At 34.8% G+C, this 17,954-nt stretch overlaps 1 protein-coding gene across 1 annotated transcript; it reads left to right on the forward strand.

The window, feature by feature from the left end:
- The first annotated feature begins 47 nt into the window (after nucleotides 1-47).
- Nucleotides 48-9,973, forward strand: LOC797212 (5-hydroxytryptamine receptor 4). Its single transcript, XM_001337635.7, has 2 exons — nucleotides 48-377; nucleotides 8,741-9,973. Exon 2 carries the CDS (start codon nucleotides 8,751-8,753, stop codon nucleotides 9,810-9,812), a length of 1,062 nt encoding a protein of 353 aa, XP_001337671.1. The 5' UTR covers nucleotides 48-377; nucleotides 8,741-8,750; the 3' UTR covers nucleotides 9,813-9,973.
- Nucleotides 9,974-17,954: the final 7,981 nt, after the last annotated feature.

Consider the following 17,954-nt stretch of genomic DNA (forward strand, 5'->3'; position numbering starts at 1 on the left):
ACAATTTACAAAGAATGTAACCTCTCTGTTTATATTACCCCATCTAGGTGACTTTGATGTCTGCATTAGCTGTGCTGTGAAACAGTGAGCGGTGCTGGAAACTGATGGATGCGAGGCTGATTTGCATAACAATGCCCAACTCTTAATGCCCAACACACAGGCACCCACACACATACACACACATGCCCCGCCTACATTCTGATCAAGAGCACCGTTTTAGTGCTTATTAATGTGGCAAAATAACACGCACACACACTTTACTGTCCTCATTTTACCAATGGAGCTGCCACTGCTCTATTTATCCAGTAGACATGGAGGAAACTGGAGGAGTCAGTTAAAAATGGCACTGTGAGGATAGAGGAAACATTGTCATTTAGGTGAGTAAATCTCTGATTTGACCTAAGATTGTAGCATGTTAAATGTGCCATACTTGACATGGTAGCTATCAAAGAACTAAATTATTAATATTATTATTATTTTTATTGATCCCCATGACTTTAGTCACATGATAATTACTACAATTATTAGTAGTAATAATAAAGTACATTAATAAGAATATTAATGTTATTATTATTGTTGTTGTTATAATTATTATTGTTATTTATATACCATTGCTGCTAATATTAATAACAATACAAGTGTATTATTAATAATAACTATTATTAAATGACAACAATAATAATATATTAAATAAATTAATAATAATAATAATAATAATAAATTACACCACAACATCGACAGTAATAATAATAATAATAATAATTATTATTATTACCACACTTTTTAATAATAGTACACTCGTATTGTTATTATTATTATCAGTAATGATATAAATAGAACAGCAATAATTGTTATTATATATAATTTAATTATATATATTTGTTGCTAATAATAATAACAATATAAGTGTATTATCAATAATAATAGTGGTAATAATAATAATTGTTGTTTGTGTTGTTAAATGTATTATTATTATTAATCGATTTATTATTATAAATAGTGATAATAATTATTATTCATTATACATAATTTCTGCTAACATTAATGACTGTAAGTCTATTATCAATAATAATAGTGGTAATAATAATAATAATAATAATAATAATAATAATTGTTATTATTATTATTATTCTTGCATAATTTGTTATTATAATTAATAGTGGTAATAATAATAATAATAATAATAATAATAATAATAATAATATAAGTTATTATTATTATTATTATTGTTGCATAATTTGTTATTATAATTAATAGTGGTAATAATAATAGTAATAATTGTTCATTATATATAATTGCTGCTAATAAAAATAAAAATACAAATGTATTTTTAAAAAAATAATAATTATAATTATTATTATTGTTGTTGTTTAATTCATTATTATTATTATTATTATTATTATTATTATTATTATTATTAACTTTACTACACTTTTTAAATAATAATACACTTGTATTGTTATCATTATAAGCAGCAATTATATATATTATATAATATATATATTTATATATATATATATATTAAATAGTAATAATTGTTATAGATAATGTGTATTATAAATAATGAAAGTGGTAATAATAATAATTGTTGTTGTTGTTTAATGTATTACTTATTATTATTATTAATAATAGTAGTAATAATAAAAATAATAGCTATTCATTATATATAATTGCTGCTAATATAAATGACAAAATAAGTGTATTATTATTAATAATAATGTTAATAATAATAATTATAATTTGTATTATTATAGCTGTTGTTTAATTTGTTCTCATAATCAATAGAGGTATTAATAATTATTATAATTCATTATATTTAATTGCTGCTAATAATAACAATACAAATTTATTATTATTATTATTATTATTATTATTATTATTATTATTATTTTATCTTAATGTGTCTTCCTTTTTTGTTTGTTAATAAATGCTTATTTTAACCCTCCTCCTGTAAGTATTAAAGACAATATTATTTTTAACTTGGTTTATATTATCATGAACCCTGAATTTCTTATCCGTGAACTCTTTTATGAGTAACTGGTCAGTCTGTCTCCTCATCACTGTGGGAAGGTGAGTTTTATGCTGCTTTTGGTCATTTATAAATATGTCTGACTGAAATGGACATTCCTGCTGGGTCCAGTCTATCCCTCCAATTCCTTGAGAATAAAGTCAAAACATACTTTAAGTGAGCTGGCAGAATGCAGAGATTGGATTTGAGTCAATTGTTTTGCTTGGAACATGCAGGAAGGGTTTTGTTCAAGAATAACAAACAAAGCAACTGATAGCACGGTCATGCTGGATTTCCAGTGGCTTTGGTTTAAATATAGAGATTAAAGGGATGAATGACACGTAATTTGTATCAACTCCAGTAGTGGTTAGTTAAGCTCAAGAATATAAACAAATAAAAAAGTGTTTGGTTATTGTACTGCAAGATAACCCAGAGATGTTGTTATGGAAGAGCTGAGTGCTCGGTTGTGGTCTTTATAAATTAGAAGCGTCCCCATATCTTTATTACGCACTTAGACTAAGTCAGTGTTTACATGTGTAATGCTGACCACACACACACAGGCTGTACAGTATGTAAAGGGACTGTCCTCTGAACATTGTCTTGACATTTTAAAGCTCATCTGCTGTGTTTGAGTGCTCTGAAGAAAGGAGTGTGTTTAGCGTCTGCTGTCCTAACCTCAGCAATCATGTATTTTGTAAAATTGCAAGTGACTGGAAGGAACAGAAAGGATTGTATTATTATCTTTAGCAGGCAAATGTTCCTTTCTACTTCATTCGTCTTTTCCTCTGACTATACTGTCTGTAAATTGCAATATAACGATTGCGATATCATGTCATTTGAAATGTCTCTATTTTTAGAACCAACCTCCATATGCAGTCAGGCTGTTTCTAACATTTTGTTACAGGAAGACCCTGAGTAAAGTTTAAAATATGCAGCAGAATTGTTTTACTCATTACATGGGTCCCATTTTACAATATACAACAATAAACAATAAAAAAAACAATAGCTCTGATAATTATTGTTGGTGACGCGGAGGCGCAGTATAGTGCTGTTGCCTCACAGCAAGAAGGTCACTGGTTCAAGCCTCGGCTGGGTCAGTTGAAGTTTCTGTGTGGAGTTTGCATGTTCTCCCCGTGGTCACGTAGGTTTCCTCCCGGTGCTCCGGTTTCCCCCACGGTCCAAAGACATGCGTTACAGGTGAATTGGGTAGGCTAAATTGTTCGTCGTATTTATGTGTGAATGAGTGTATGGATGTTTCCCAGTTGCAGCTGGATAGGCATCCGCTGCGTAGAACATGTGCTGGATAAGTTGGCGGTTCATTCCGCTGTGACAGCCCCTGATTGATAAAGGGACTAAGCCATAAAGAAAATGAATGAATGAATAATTAATGTTAGTGTGATATGATATGATATGGCATTTTTATATCTGTGTTTACAATGGTTAAAATCATTTAGCCATTTACAAACACTTTAGTCATACAAAAGGGGACTCATTATACATTATACTCATTTAAACATTACATTTTACCTTAACCTTTACTGCATTTTTACAACTAGATCTTGTTTACTTTGCACCCGTTTATTATTAATTTAATTTAATAATTTAATTATACATTTAATAATTTAATTTTCTTTTCTTTTCTTTACTTAACCCAATAATTGCCTGGTGCACTCTTGTTTACTGTGCACCCGTTTATTATTTTATTTTATTATGCTTAATTTAATTTTATATAATTTTTATATTTTTAAATTCAATTTGATTTAATATGATTTAATTATTTTTTTTAATAAAATAAAATTAAATTTAATTTATTTTAATAACCCTAGAATTACCTGATGCACTCTTGTTTACTGTGCACCCATTAATTTAATTTAATTTAATTTAATTTTATTTTATTCAAATAAATTTTATTCATTTTATTATTGTTCAAATTCATTATGCAGGACATAAATAGGGTCAGAAATTATGTTATATATTTACTATGTTATGTATTTACTAACATGAGAACAATACTTAATTAATCATAGTTACAGCCAGTGTTGGGGGTAATGTTTTACAAGTAACGCGAGTTACAGAATAATATTACTTTTCTAAGTACATTAGTAAAAAAAAAAGGAATAATATTTAAGGTACTTTTTAAAAAAAATTATTGCAAGTAACTTTTTTGTTTAATTAATTCATTTTTAAAAAGTAAATTGCTGAGTTAAAATTCAGATAAGAGAATTTGGTCATTATTTTGAACACATGTTAGAAAAGGAAGTGTACTTGAAAATGATTTATAATTCACTTATAAGACAAAAATCACAAAAGTAGCAAACACATTGATTTAAACTTTGATTAAACTGTATATACGACATGTAGAGCTCTGGGGTCAGGAAGTTCTCAGAAGAACATTATCCTACATTATTAGTTTTTAATGTTTTTTTTAAAGGTAAATAAAAGGTTATTCAGTGTGTTGTTAATTAAAAAAACCTGCAAGTTTTGAAATAGATCAAGCCTCAGCCTAAGAAAGAGTAACCCAAAAGTAACTCAAAAGTAATGTAACCCATTGCTTACCATAAAAAGTAACTAAGTAACACAACTAATTACTTTTCAGGAAAGTAACTCAGTTTTGTAATGCATTTCGTTCCAAAGTAACTTTCCATACAAACATAACTTTAATAATGCATTAATAAAATCCAAAATGGAGCTTGTTAACATTAGTTAATGCACAGTGAGTTAACAAGCACTAACAAAGGATATCTTTTTTTATTAACATTAACAAAGATGAATAAACATTGTAATAAATGTATCGTTTCCTGTTTCTTCGTGTTATAAATACATGAACTAATTGACTCGTAATTGACTCTTATTATCGTAAAGTTTTACCATTATAGAAATACTCAAAGAGCAGTTCACTTATACTTTTTCCTTTTTTTTTGTTTAACAAAATGGAATAGAAGGCGAAGGATGTATGTACGAGAGAGGAAAATATGTAAAGATTATTTTGCTGCTGTTTTTTCATGTAGGCAAATTAGGAGTCACTTAACAAGCTGACTTACAGTATTTATGTGGAAAGCATCATTGTGACAGAAACTGACAGAAATGTTTACAGTAGAGTGTACTTCTTGCTGAGTTAATGATATTTAGGAAACAACACACTTTTTTTTCCATGATTTGTTTTAAAATATAAATTGTAAAAAGGAAAATGTATTTCATGTTTCCAAAACATTATCAATTTGTACAATCATAAATAAATTGAGTTCATATAATTATCTTAAATATACACATGCAATATGCAAACAAAAAGGAAAAAAATGTATTGAAAGGACAATAAATTATCAAAGTAAATGATCACTTCTTTAGGAATGTCTTTCTTTTAGTGATTGTGGCAGGGAAGAGCAAAACGTTAAGCATCACTTTGTCCCTGTCATGCAGTCCCTTTGGTAGTAATTAAATTTTTATTGTTACTGAACTAAAACCATTTTGTTTTTTGCGCTTTCCTTTTTCCTCTCTGTCAAACATCCCCAGATGTTGTTTTCGGGTTCTGTCACGGGCTGAGAAACATGTCTGTCACTCACGAAAAACTGACACTTTCTTCCGCTTCACTGCATCTGAGGAGAATTCAGTTGTGGCTTTTATTTAACTTGACATACATTATACATGAACGATGTGTGATAGATTGTTTCTTCATTACATCTCAAACATTACTTTTAGACTTCTATTAATTATGTAACAGGTCACACGTCACTTTGAATAGTTTCCAGTAATGAATAAATATTTCAGAGTTAATGCTTTCAAACTGTTTTTTTGCTCACATCCTTATAGGAACTACGTTAAACTTTAACAATGCTGATGACATCTTATAGGTTTGCACGTTCGGTGTAATCCCAAAGGTCACATGGGGCACATTGCATTGCAGGGATACAATTCCTGAGACAAGGTCAAGTTGAGGGGCTGTTATGATTCTTGGCAGATATCCAACACTTTGGGGATTCAAAATATTGTTTTTATTACAGATTCGCCTTGGGTTCTTCCAGTCTGTTCTGCTTTCCCAGCCGTACAGGAGCTTCAGGGGCAGTTGTCATTTAGCAAAAATATTAATGCTGAAATAGACTGATTATTATTCCGTGTTGGAATGACACGTCCATTTCTGTTCTCATATATCAGTATGGCGGTTTATTAGCAAGACTGGACAATATCTCGAATAATCATTCTTGCTGGTCTTCTAAAACACAGCATGTTATGAAATCAAACAAAGCATTTATCAATGATCATGGGAATAAGTCGTTCACACCAAGGTTACGATAACTAAAGATGAAGATAAAGTTTTACAAATTATTCTACATTTTAAAAAGAGCAGAGCCAACACCAAGATTTACAGTTGATTAATGCTTTTTAAAAATAACCTGATGAATATATCCTGCTTTAATGACCTCGAACATTTAAATGTTGATTTTAAGGCATTAAGTCTGTTCAAAGTTATTACTGATATTATTTACATACAATATAAACAATTTATAGGGCGACGTGGTGGCGCAGTAGGTAGTGCTTTCACCTCACAGCAAGAAGGTTGCTGGTTCGAGCCTCGGCTGAGTAAGTTGGCATTTCTGTGTGGAGTTTGCATGTTCTCCCTATGTTCGTGTGGGTTTCCTCCAGGTTCACAGTCCAAAGACATGCGGTAAGGTGGATTGGGTACAGGCTAAATTGTCCATATTGTATGAGTGTGAATGCTTATATGGATGTTTCCCAGAGATGGATTACGACTGGAAAGGCATCCGCTGCGTAAAACATATGCTGGATAAGTTCGCGGTTCATTCCGCTGTGGCGACCCCAGATTAATAAAGGTACTAAGCTGATAAGGTGCAAGATGTGTTTGGTGCGATTTGATGATATTTTTAGACCAGCGCAACTCTAGTTTTCATGTTTTATATCATGTTGTTTAAATACTGTAACAAATCCATTTGCGCTGTTTTGCTGGTCTAAAAAGGGGTTGTGTTAAGAGCTGGTCTAAAGTCCAGCGCAGTGCCAGTTATGTCTAGTTATGTGGGTTCAAACACTTACACATTGCTTATTACAAACAGGATACAGCAATAAACAAATATCTTTACATACGAAAAAATTAATGGATTAAAATGTTACAAAAATGATCATTTTCTACAAAAATATAAAAAAAAACACTGCTGTCATGCCTTCTTCATGCCTCCATGCCTTTTTTTTAGTTCATTCATGACCATTTATTTTTGTCAGGATTTCAGCAGGGTTTTTAAATGTCCTAAATCTCAAAATCCAAGTTTTAGGCCTTGAAAAGTCTTAAATTTACTGAAATATTGTTTTGTTGGTCTTAAACAGGTCTTTTGTTGGTCATTTTAAACAGGTCTTAATTTTCCTTTGTTATTGTATTGCTACCAAATCTGGCCAAAATCCATACAATCACCACAATCATCTTAATAAAACTTTAAACTTTTTATTTAAAAAGGTCATTTTTAACTCTATATATCATAATGGTTTAATCATTTTCCTTACAGTAACATTTGTTAAAAGGTGCTTCGTGTATTCACGGCTGAGGACACCAACCTGGACAGATTGTTGTGCGTAGATTTAATTTATTATAGTTTTTAAAACTTTTAAAATATTTGAAAAAAAAGTGTATAGTTAAAAGTAGAGCTTGCTTGTTTTTACACATTATTTAAACTATTTTGCTAAGAAATAAAATCTAAAATGTTTGTATTTTTATTATTAATATATTATTTTTTTTTTTATTAAATGTATTAAATAAAAAAATTGACAGGGCAAATAAAAATCTTTTCCATCTGGGCCATTTGAAAAATTTCTTAGCCTTTAGCCCTTTATGAATCTAAAATGTCATTCATAACGGTCCTAAAAATATCTTAAAAAGTCTTGAATTTAACTCTGTGAAACCTGCAGAAACCCTGTTTTGTATAATGTTATTATAATTAGCAGTATTATTTATTATATGCATATTTAAATTTGTTTTACTAAAAACAAGCTTAGATTTGTCCACCTCTTGGGTTTTGGAGACGTATGCGGGCATATATGGGACATAAGAATTGGGTGTGTGTTTGGATATAACTCAGTTGTTTGACCACACTTGATGATTATTGTTCATTTATTCATTTGCTGGAAATGAGAACTGAATTTAGAAATAGTTTTGAAAGAAATCTTTGCGCTTAACAAACTAAATGAAATATGTAGGCTAATGGATGTCTTTATTGGATTATAAACAACACTGTTTCCTTATCCACGAAAATAAAGGAGTAAAGAGTAAAATTAAGAGAAAGTAAAAAGGCTGAATGGAGGAGGCTCATTTTTTTATTCTCCCACAGATTGTCTGTTTAACTGTTTTCGCCCTAGGGAAGCGTTTAGTTTTGCACCATGCACCATGGCATGACGCAACTAAGTTGAGAAGTTGAAATTCTGATTTGTTTAATGCACGTTATGCTCAAAACACACCCAGAACTCATGAAGAGAATAAGCACAACCCTGTTAGACCATGCGCTGCGGTGCAAAGTGTATTTTTCTGTCCTTAAAATGGCAAAAGTGGATTCAGACATGCCCTTAATGCTTTTGCAACATGGCTGTAGACTTTGCACCTAGATTAAAACCCTAAGACTAAACCTTGCAGAACATCATTAGTAACTTTCTTGAAATCAAATTAAACATTGATAATTTGAACACATTGACCTCTGTTTTGGTGTGAATCAATAATGTATGTGTCTCATTTACCACTAGGTTGAACAGCATGGAAAACACCTCAGAATGGAGCAACAATTCACTGGACTCGGATTTTGAAGCTTGTGCCACATTGAGGAGCTTTGGTTCACGAGTCGCCCTCTATCTCTTCATCATCACAGGGATCCTCTGCACCGTGGTGGGAAACTTCCTGGTGGTTCTCGCCATTGCGTACTTCAAACAGCTGCAGTGCCCTACTAACTCTTTCGTCATGTCTCTAGCAGTCGCTGACTTTCTTGTGGGCCTGGTGGTCATGCCTTACAGTATGGTCAGAACAGTTGAAGGATGTTGGTATTTCGGCCCAACCTTCTGCCATCTTCACTCCAGCTTGGATGTTATGCTCTGCACAGCCTCCATTTTCCACCTGAGCTGCATTGCTTTTGACCGCTACTATGCTGTCTGCAACCCACTGGTGTATTCCTTTAAGATGTCTCGCAAGCGCGTTGGTTTGCTGATTGTGGTTTGCTGGGCCATTCCTTTTCTCATATCATTTGGTCCTATTCTCTTCGGGCTGCACAAGCTTGGTGTGGATATTCCTTTACCTGAGAACATGTGCGTCTTCTTAGTGAACCGTATTTATGCCGTGATGGCGTCGCTTGTTGCGTTTTACCTGCCTATGGTGACCATGTTGGTGGCCTATTGGAAGATCTACAAAGCAGCCAAACGGCAAGCCATGCAGATCAGCGCGATGGAGGCACAGATGGCAGCAGGTGTGGGCAAAGACTCGAGTAAGAAACAAAAACATCGCAACTCCATAAGGAGAGAGAGAAAAGCTGCCAAAACGCTAGGGATCATCATGGGGGTTTTCCTTCTTTTCTGGCTGCCCTTCTTCACTGTTAATATCATTGACCCATTCATCGAGTATGGGACAGCGGTTGTGATATGGGATGTTTTTCTGTGGTTGGGGTACATTAACTCCTCGCTAAATCCTTTTCTCTATGGCTTCTTCAACCGGTCGTTTCGGCGAGCTTTCCTCATGATCATGGGATGCAGAATTTGTCTGCATGGCTCAGCTCAAGGAATGGACCTTTCTCACTCTAAAAGAGATGGCAATGAGCGCACAGACAACTAGTCTGTCGTAGCAGAAGTTTGTTTGAGAGAAATGTTCCACAGTGGTTTCTTTCCAGTTCATACAGGTCAACAGAAAATATTCCAAATATTGTACTGAAATTATTGGGGGAAAGTGTGTGTATGTATGTATGTGTATGTGTTTACATATATAGACATGCACAGAAATTCAGCATTGGCTCTTTCTGTATAGTTAGTGCTAAACTGCAGGATGTATTTTTCAATATATATATATATATATATATATATATATATATATATATATATATATATATATATATATATATATATATATATATATATATATATATATAATTATTTTTTTCTACATTTTTCTTTGTTTAAACTTTTAAAATTACCAAAACAAATTGACAAAATAAATTGCTACAAAACATTTTGGGTTAATACAATTTTAAAATATCTTACAATGGCCAAAATAAAAACGAGGAAACATATGTGACTAAAACCAATGAAAGGTTTATTTGTGTGCATGTCTGTACATACATTTTGGTAAGTTTTAGTTACTTAAAATCCCTTGTATTTATTTATTTATTTATTTATTTATTTATTTATTTATTTGAGATATTTTTAAATTCAAACATATTTAATTCCCAGTATTTTTTTTATTTAGATTAATTAGTGTATAAGTCACCAAAGGTATTCCTTGTGGTAATACTTTCAAAGGATTAAAGGATTAGCTCAATAATTACATAAATGACAGAACATGAACCTCAGCAAAACCCAGTTTAGACTAATAGCACAACAAGCGATAAAGTGCATGTAAACATTGTGGTTTGGCGTTGAACTTCCTGTAAAAATGTGTTTTCTTCCATTATTTTTGTTTAGCCTGTAAATAAATGAGATGTCTGGCATGCGTTTATCATCTTTTCGCAGATTACGTGTTATACAGAAAATAATCCTTAATTATTGCACTGTCTGTTGTAAAGTGCATTACAGAAGCTTTCCTTTTGTATAGAAAAGCAAAAACATAAACATTATGTAAAAACATGCTGTTACGGTCAAACACTGAGGACATACACTATTTTAAACTCACATTATGTCCTTTTTGCAAAAACAAAAGTTCTGGTATGTTCAACAAAATATGGCAGCATGAGATAATAAACACAACGAGGAACAGAAGGTTTTTGCTATTTGAGGGAAGCTGCAGTGCACTTCACTGTACACAGAGTGCCTATCAAAAGAAACACCCAAAAGGCAAGACACATCCTCCCCTTTCCCTGTCCTAGATTAACACCCATGACCTGCAGACATCAGTGTCACAGCTAAAATAAATATGAGAAGAAAAAAATATTACGATGGAAATTAAATCATAGCCTGGATCATGTTTTCTTGATAGAATTCCTCTGAAATGACCGGATGGAGAATTGCCACCAGCTGCTCTGCCTGCTTCAATAATGAGGTAAGTAAAGATTAAGCAACTGGTGGAAGGGCATCTTTATGATCAATAACTTATCTAATAATTAAAAAAAGAGAGAAATTGTCTCTGGAAAGTCTCCAAACTAGTTTTTTCTTTTCTTTTTTATGAAACATTTCTTGGTGTCGGGCAGTGCAGTGGCACAGTAGGTAGTGCTGTCACCTCACAGCAAGAAAGTCGCTGCTTCGAGCCTCGGCTGGGTCAGTTGGCATTTCTGTGTGGAGTTTGCATGTTCTCCCTGCATTCGCGTGGGTTTCCTCCGGGTGCTCCAGTTTCAATCACAGTCCAAAGACTGTTTGGTACAGGGGAATTAAGTTGGCTAAATTGTCCGTAGTGTATGAGTGTGTATGGATGTTTCCCAGAGATGGGTTTGCAGCTGGAAGGCCATCCGCTGCATAAGAACATGTGCTGGATAAGCTGGTGGTTCATTCTGCAGTGGCGACCAAAGATTAATAAAGTGACTAAGCCAAAAAGAAAGTGAATGAATATGTAAAACACATATATGTCTTATATCTGTCAGAAACATATGTCAACAAATATGCCAAAAACATATATGTCCACATATATGCCCAAAACATATATGTCATCATATATGCCCGAAAAATATTTGTGACATATAGGCCAGAAACATATATGTGACATATAGGCCAGAAACATATATGTCAACATGTATGTCAAAAACATATATGTGACATATAGGCCAGAAACATATATGTCAAAAACATATATGTGACATATAGGCCAGAAACATATATGTGACATATATGTCAAAAACATATATGTGACATATAGGCCAGAAACATATATGTGACATATATGTCAAAAACACATATGTGACATATAGGCCAGAAACATATATGTGACATATATGTCAAAAACATATATGTGACATATATGTCAAAAACATACATGTCAACATATATGTCAGAAACATATATGTGACATATATGTCAAAAACATATATGTGACATATAGGCCAGAAACATACATGTGACATATATGTCAAAAACATATATGTGACATATATGTCAAAAACATATATGTGACATATGTGCCAGAAACATATATGTGACATATATGTCAAAAACATATATGTGACATATAGGCCGGAAACATACATGTGACATATATGTCAAAAACATATATGTGACATATATGTCAAAAACATATATGTGACATATATGTTAAAAACATATATGTGACATATAGGCCAGAAACATATATGTGACATATAGGCCAGAAACATATATGTGACATATATGTCAAAAACATATATGTGACATATAGGCCAGAAACATATATGTGACATATATGTCAAAAACATATATGTGACATATATGTCAAAAACATATATGTGACATATATGTCAAAAACATATATGTGACATATAGGCCAGAAACATATATGTGACATATAGGCCAGAAACATATATGTGACATATATGTCAAAAACATATATGTGACATATAGGCCAGAAACATATATGTGACATATATGTCAAAAACATATATGTGACATATATGTCAAAAACATATATGTGACATATAGGCCAGAAACATATATGTGACATATAGGCCAGAAACATATATGTGACATATATGTCAAAAACATATATGTGACATATAGGCCAGAAACATATATGTGACATATATGTCAAAAACATATATGTGACATATAGGCCAGAAACATATATGTGACATATATGTCAAAAACATATATGTGACATATATGTCAAAAACATACATGTCAACATATATGTCAGAAACATATATGTGACATATAGGCCAGAAACATATATGTGACATATATGCCAGAAACATATATGTCAACATATATGTCAAAAACATATATGTGACATATAGGCCAGAATCATATATGTGACATATATGTCAAAAACATATATGTGACATATAGGCCAGAAAGATATATGTGACATATATGTCAAAAACACGTATGTGACATATAGGCCAGAAACATATATGTGACATATATGTCAAAAACATATATGTGACATATATGTCAAAAACATATATGTGACATATAGGCCAGAAACATATATGTCAACTTGTATGCCAGAAACATATATGTCAACATATATGTCAAAAACATATATGTGACATATAGGCCAGAAACATATATGTGACATATAGGCCAGAAACATATATGTGACATATAGGCCAGAAACATATATGTGACATATAGGCCAGAAACATATATGTCAACATATATGTCAAAAACATATATGTGACATATAGGCCAGAAACATATATGTGACATATATGTCAAAAACACATATGTGACATATAGGCCAGAAACATATATGTGACATATATGTCAAAAACATATATGTGACATATATGTCAAAAACATACATGTCAAAATATATGTCAGAAACATATATGTGACATATAGGCCAGAAACATATATGTGACATATATGTCAAAAACATATATGTGACATATAGGCCAGAAACATACATGTGACATATATGTCAAAAACATATATGTGACATATATGTCAAAACATATATGTGACATATATGCCAGAAATATATATGTGACATATATGTCAAAACATATATGTGACATATATGCCAGAAACATATATGTGACATATATGTCAAAAACATATATGTGACATATAGGCCGGAAACATATATGTGACATATATGTCAAAAACATATATGTGACATATAGGCCAGAAACATATATGTGACATATATGTCAAAAACATATATGTGACATATATGTCAAAAACATACATGTCAACATATATGTCTGAAACATATATGTGACATATAGGCCAGAAACAGATATGTGACATATATGCCAGAAACATATATGTCAACATATTTGTCAAAAACATATATGTGACATATAGGCCAGAAACATATATGTGACATATAGGCCAGAAACATATATGTGACATATATGTCAAAAACATATATGTGACATATAGGCCAGAAACATATATGTGACATATAGGCCAGAAACATATATGTGACATATAGGCCAGAAACATATATGTCAACATATATGTCAAAAACATATATGTGACATATAGGCCAGAAACATATATGTGACATATATGTCAAAAACACATATGTGACATATAGGCCAGAAACATATATGTGACATATATGTCAAAAACATATATGTGACATATATGTCAAAAACATACATGTAAAAATATATGTCAGAAACATATATGTGACATATAGGCCAGAAACATATATGTGACATATATGTCAAAAACATATATGTGACATATAGGCCAGAAACATACATGTGACATATATGTCAAAAATATATATGTGAAATATATGTCAAAACATATATGTGACATATATGCCAGAAACATATATGTGACATATATGTCAAAAACATATATGTGACATATATGTCAAAACATATATGTGACATATATGCCAGAAACATATATGTGACATATATGTCAAAACATATATGTGACATATATGCCAGAAACATATATGTGACATATATGTCAAAAACATATATGTGACATATAGGCCGGAAACATATATGTGACATATATGTCAAAAACATATATGTGACATATAGGCCAGAAACATATATGTGACATATATGTCAAAAACATATATGTGACTTATAGGCCGGAAACATATATGTGACATATATGTCAAAAACATATATGTGACATATATGTCAAAAACATACATGTCAACATATATGTCTGAAACATATATGTGACATATAGGCCAGAAACATATATGTGACATATATGTCAAAAACATATATGTGACATATATGTCAAAAACATACATGTCAAAATATATGTCAGAAACATATATGTGACATATAGGCCAGAAACATATATGTGACATATATGTCAAAAACATATATGTGACATATAGGCCAGAAACATACATGTGACATATATGTCAAAAACATATATGTGACATATATGTCAAAACATATATGTGACATATATGCCAGAAAAATATATGTGACATATATGTCAAAACATATATGTGACATATATGCCAGAAACATATATGTGACATATATGTCAAAAACATATATGTGACATATAGGCCGGAAACATATATGTGACATATATGTCAAAAACATATATGTGACATATAGGCCAGAAACATATATGTGACATATATGTCAAAAACATATATGTGACACATAGGCCAGAAACATATATGTGACTGTAGCGAGGCAGAGGGAAAACACAAACACCGTAGATAATGTTACAAACAATGCCCCGGAGGGTGTCTTTATTTACAAGTGATATTGGGGTGAAAGGGTGCTCTTCTTAAAGGTGCGTGCTCAAGTGCTCCGGGGAGATGGTGAAGGCTGGTGAGATGTAGAGTGTTGGATCGGTCACGAGCTGGACTCGGCTGTGGGAGAGACAGAGAGAGACAAGCGTTAGCGCAGGGAGTCATGTCAAATGAAGCTCATTTCCTTCTGTGTGGGGCTGGCTTATATCTCTCCCTGGCTGATGAGGTCCAGCTGTGAGCGATCCGAGGTTGATGAGAGATCCAGCTGGTGTGGATTTGTGCCCAGGGCGACGTGGTATTACATGGCTCGCTACATTCCCCCCCCCTTAGCGTCGTCCTGGTCCTGGGTGTCCTGCGAAGGAAGAGCAGTGTATTGAGAGGGGGGGTAGAATGTTTCGACAGACCTGCCCATCCTGACCAGAGCCGTGAGAGTCCGTCTGCGTTTCCGTGGGAGGCCCCGGCTCGATGTTGTACGTCGAAGTTGAAATCCTGGAGCGACAGGAACCACCTGGTGACCCGAGCGTTGTTGTTCTTCGCTGTCGCCATCCATTGTAGCGGGGCGTGGTCGGTCACCAGAGTGAATTTCCTGCCAAGGAGATAGTACCTTAGCTCCAGGATTGCCCACTTGATCGCCAGGGCCTCCTTCTCCACCGTTGCGTAGCGGGTCTCTGCGGGGGTCAGCTTCCGACTCACGTACATTATGGGATGTTCTTCATCGCCGTGGACCTGGGAGAGGACCGCGCCCAGGCCCGAGTCGGAAGCATCCGTCTGTAGAATGAAGGGGCAGCCGAAGTCAGGTGCGTGCAGTACCGGTGAGGACGTGAGGGACTTCTTTAGGGCTCGGAACGCATCGTCGGCTTCCTTGGTCCATCTTATCCTCTCCGGCTGCCCCTTTCTGGTCAGGTCTGTCAAAGGGCTGGCTATGGATGAGAAGTTAGGTATGAAACATCTATAGTAGCCCGCTAACCCCAGAAATGCACGTACCTGGGTCTTTGTGGTGGGTTGTGGAGTTTCCTGTAGTGCCTTGACCTTGTTTTGCTGTGGCTGTATGAGACCTCGTCCAATGTGGAACCCGAGGTATCTGGCTTCGGCTAGACCCAGGTGGCATTTCTTGGGATTAGCTGTGAGCCCAGCCCGTCGAAGATCTAAGAGCACCCTCCGTAACCGGGATAGGTGTTCTTCCCATGACTCTGAGTGGACGATGAGGTCGTCCAGGTAGGCTGCTGCATATGGCTGGTGGGGCCTCAGCAGGATGTCCATCATTCTTTGGAATGTGGCTGGGGCCCCGTGGAGCCCGAAGGGAAGAACCCGGTATTGCCAGTGCCCACCGGGTGTGGAGAAGGCGGTTTTCTCCTTGGCGTCTTCACTGAGTGGTAACTGCCAGTAGCCTTTGGTGAGGTCGATGGTTGAGATAAATCGGGCTCCACCCAGCCTATCCAGCAGCTCGTCCACCCGAGGCATGGGGTATCCGTCGAACTTGGAGATCTCATTGAGTTTCCTGAAGTCGTTACAGAAACGGAGGGTGCCATCGGGTTTGGGGACCATCACTATTGGGCTGGACCACGGGCTACGGGATGGTTCGATGATGCCTAACCTTCTCATCTTCTGGATCTCCTCGTCGATAGCCAGCCTGCGAGCCTCTGGAACTCGATAAGGCCTTTGCCGGACGATGGTGCCAGGAGGAGTGATAATGTTGTGTTGGATGATGGAGGTTCGGCCCGGTTTCTCTGAGAACACATCCTTGAACTGACCAACCAAGGCTTGCAGCTCCGCCTTCTGGTTTGGTGAGAGTTGCTCACCAATGTGGACAACGGGAAGAGTTTCTTCAGCGAAGGCAACGAGATGACCTGGAGCTGCAACCCACTTCTTCATAAGATTTATGTGGTAGAGTTGTTCTTCCCGTCTTCGTCCCGGCTGACGGACTCGATAATTTACCGGCCCTACCCTTTCTACCACGGTGTATGGTCCCTTCCAGGATGCGAGGAACTTCGACGTTGTGGTAGGTATGAGTATCATCACCTTGTCCCCTGGGTGGAACTCTCTGGGTTGGGCGGGCCGGTTATACAATCTCTGCTGGGCGCGCTGGGCTTCGGTCAGGTGTTGTTTGACGATGGGCATGATTTTGTCGATGCGTTCTCTCATGTCCCGTACGTGTTCAATCACCGACCGCTGGGGGGCTGGTTCCTGTTCCCAGGCTTGACGAGCCACATCTAATAGGCCTCGGGGTTGGCGGCCAAACAGCAGTTCGAAGGGGGTAAATCCTGTGGAGGCCTGGGGGACTTCCCTGATACCGAATAACACGTACGGGATCATGAGGTCCCAGTCGCGCCCGTCCTCTGCCACCACCCGTCGGAGCATCTGCTTCAGAGTCTTGTTAAAGCGCTCGACAAGGCCGTCCGTCTGTGGATGATATACAGAGGTTTTTAGCTGTTTTACCTTGAG

Source organism: Danio rerio, chromosome 1, assembly GCF_049306965.1.
Source record: "Danio rerio strain Tuebingen ecotype United States chromosome 1, GRCz12tu, whole genome shotgun sequence".
Classification (NCBI taxonomy): domain Eukaryota; kingdom Metazoa; phylum Chordata; class Actinopteri; order Cypriniformes; family Danionidae; genus Danio; species Danio rerio.

Coding starts and splice junctions, on each gene's coding strand:
- LOC797212 (XM_001337635.7), top strand. CDS start 8,751: ATGGAAAACACCTCAGAATGGAGCAACAATTCACTGGACTCGGATTTT.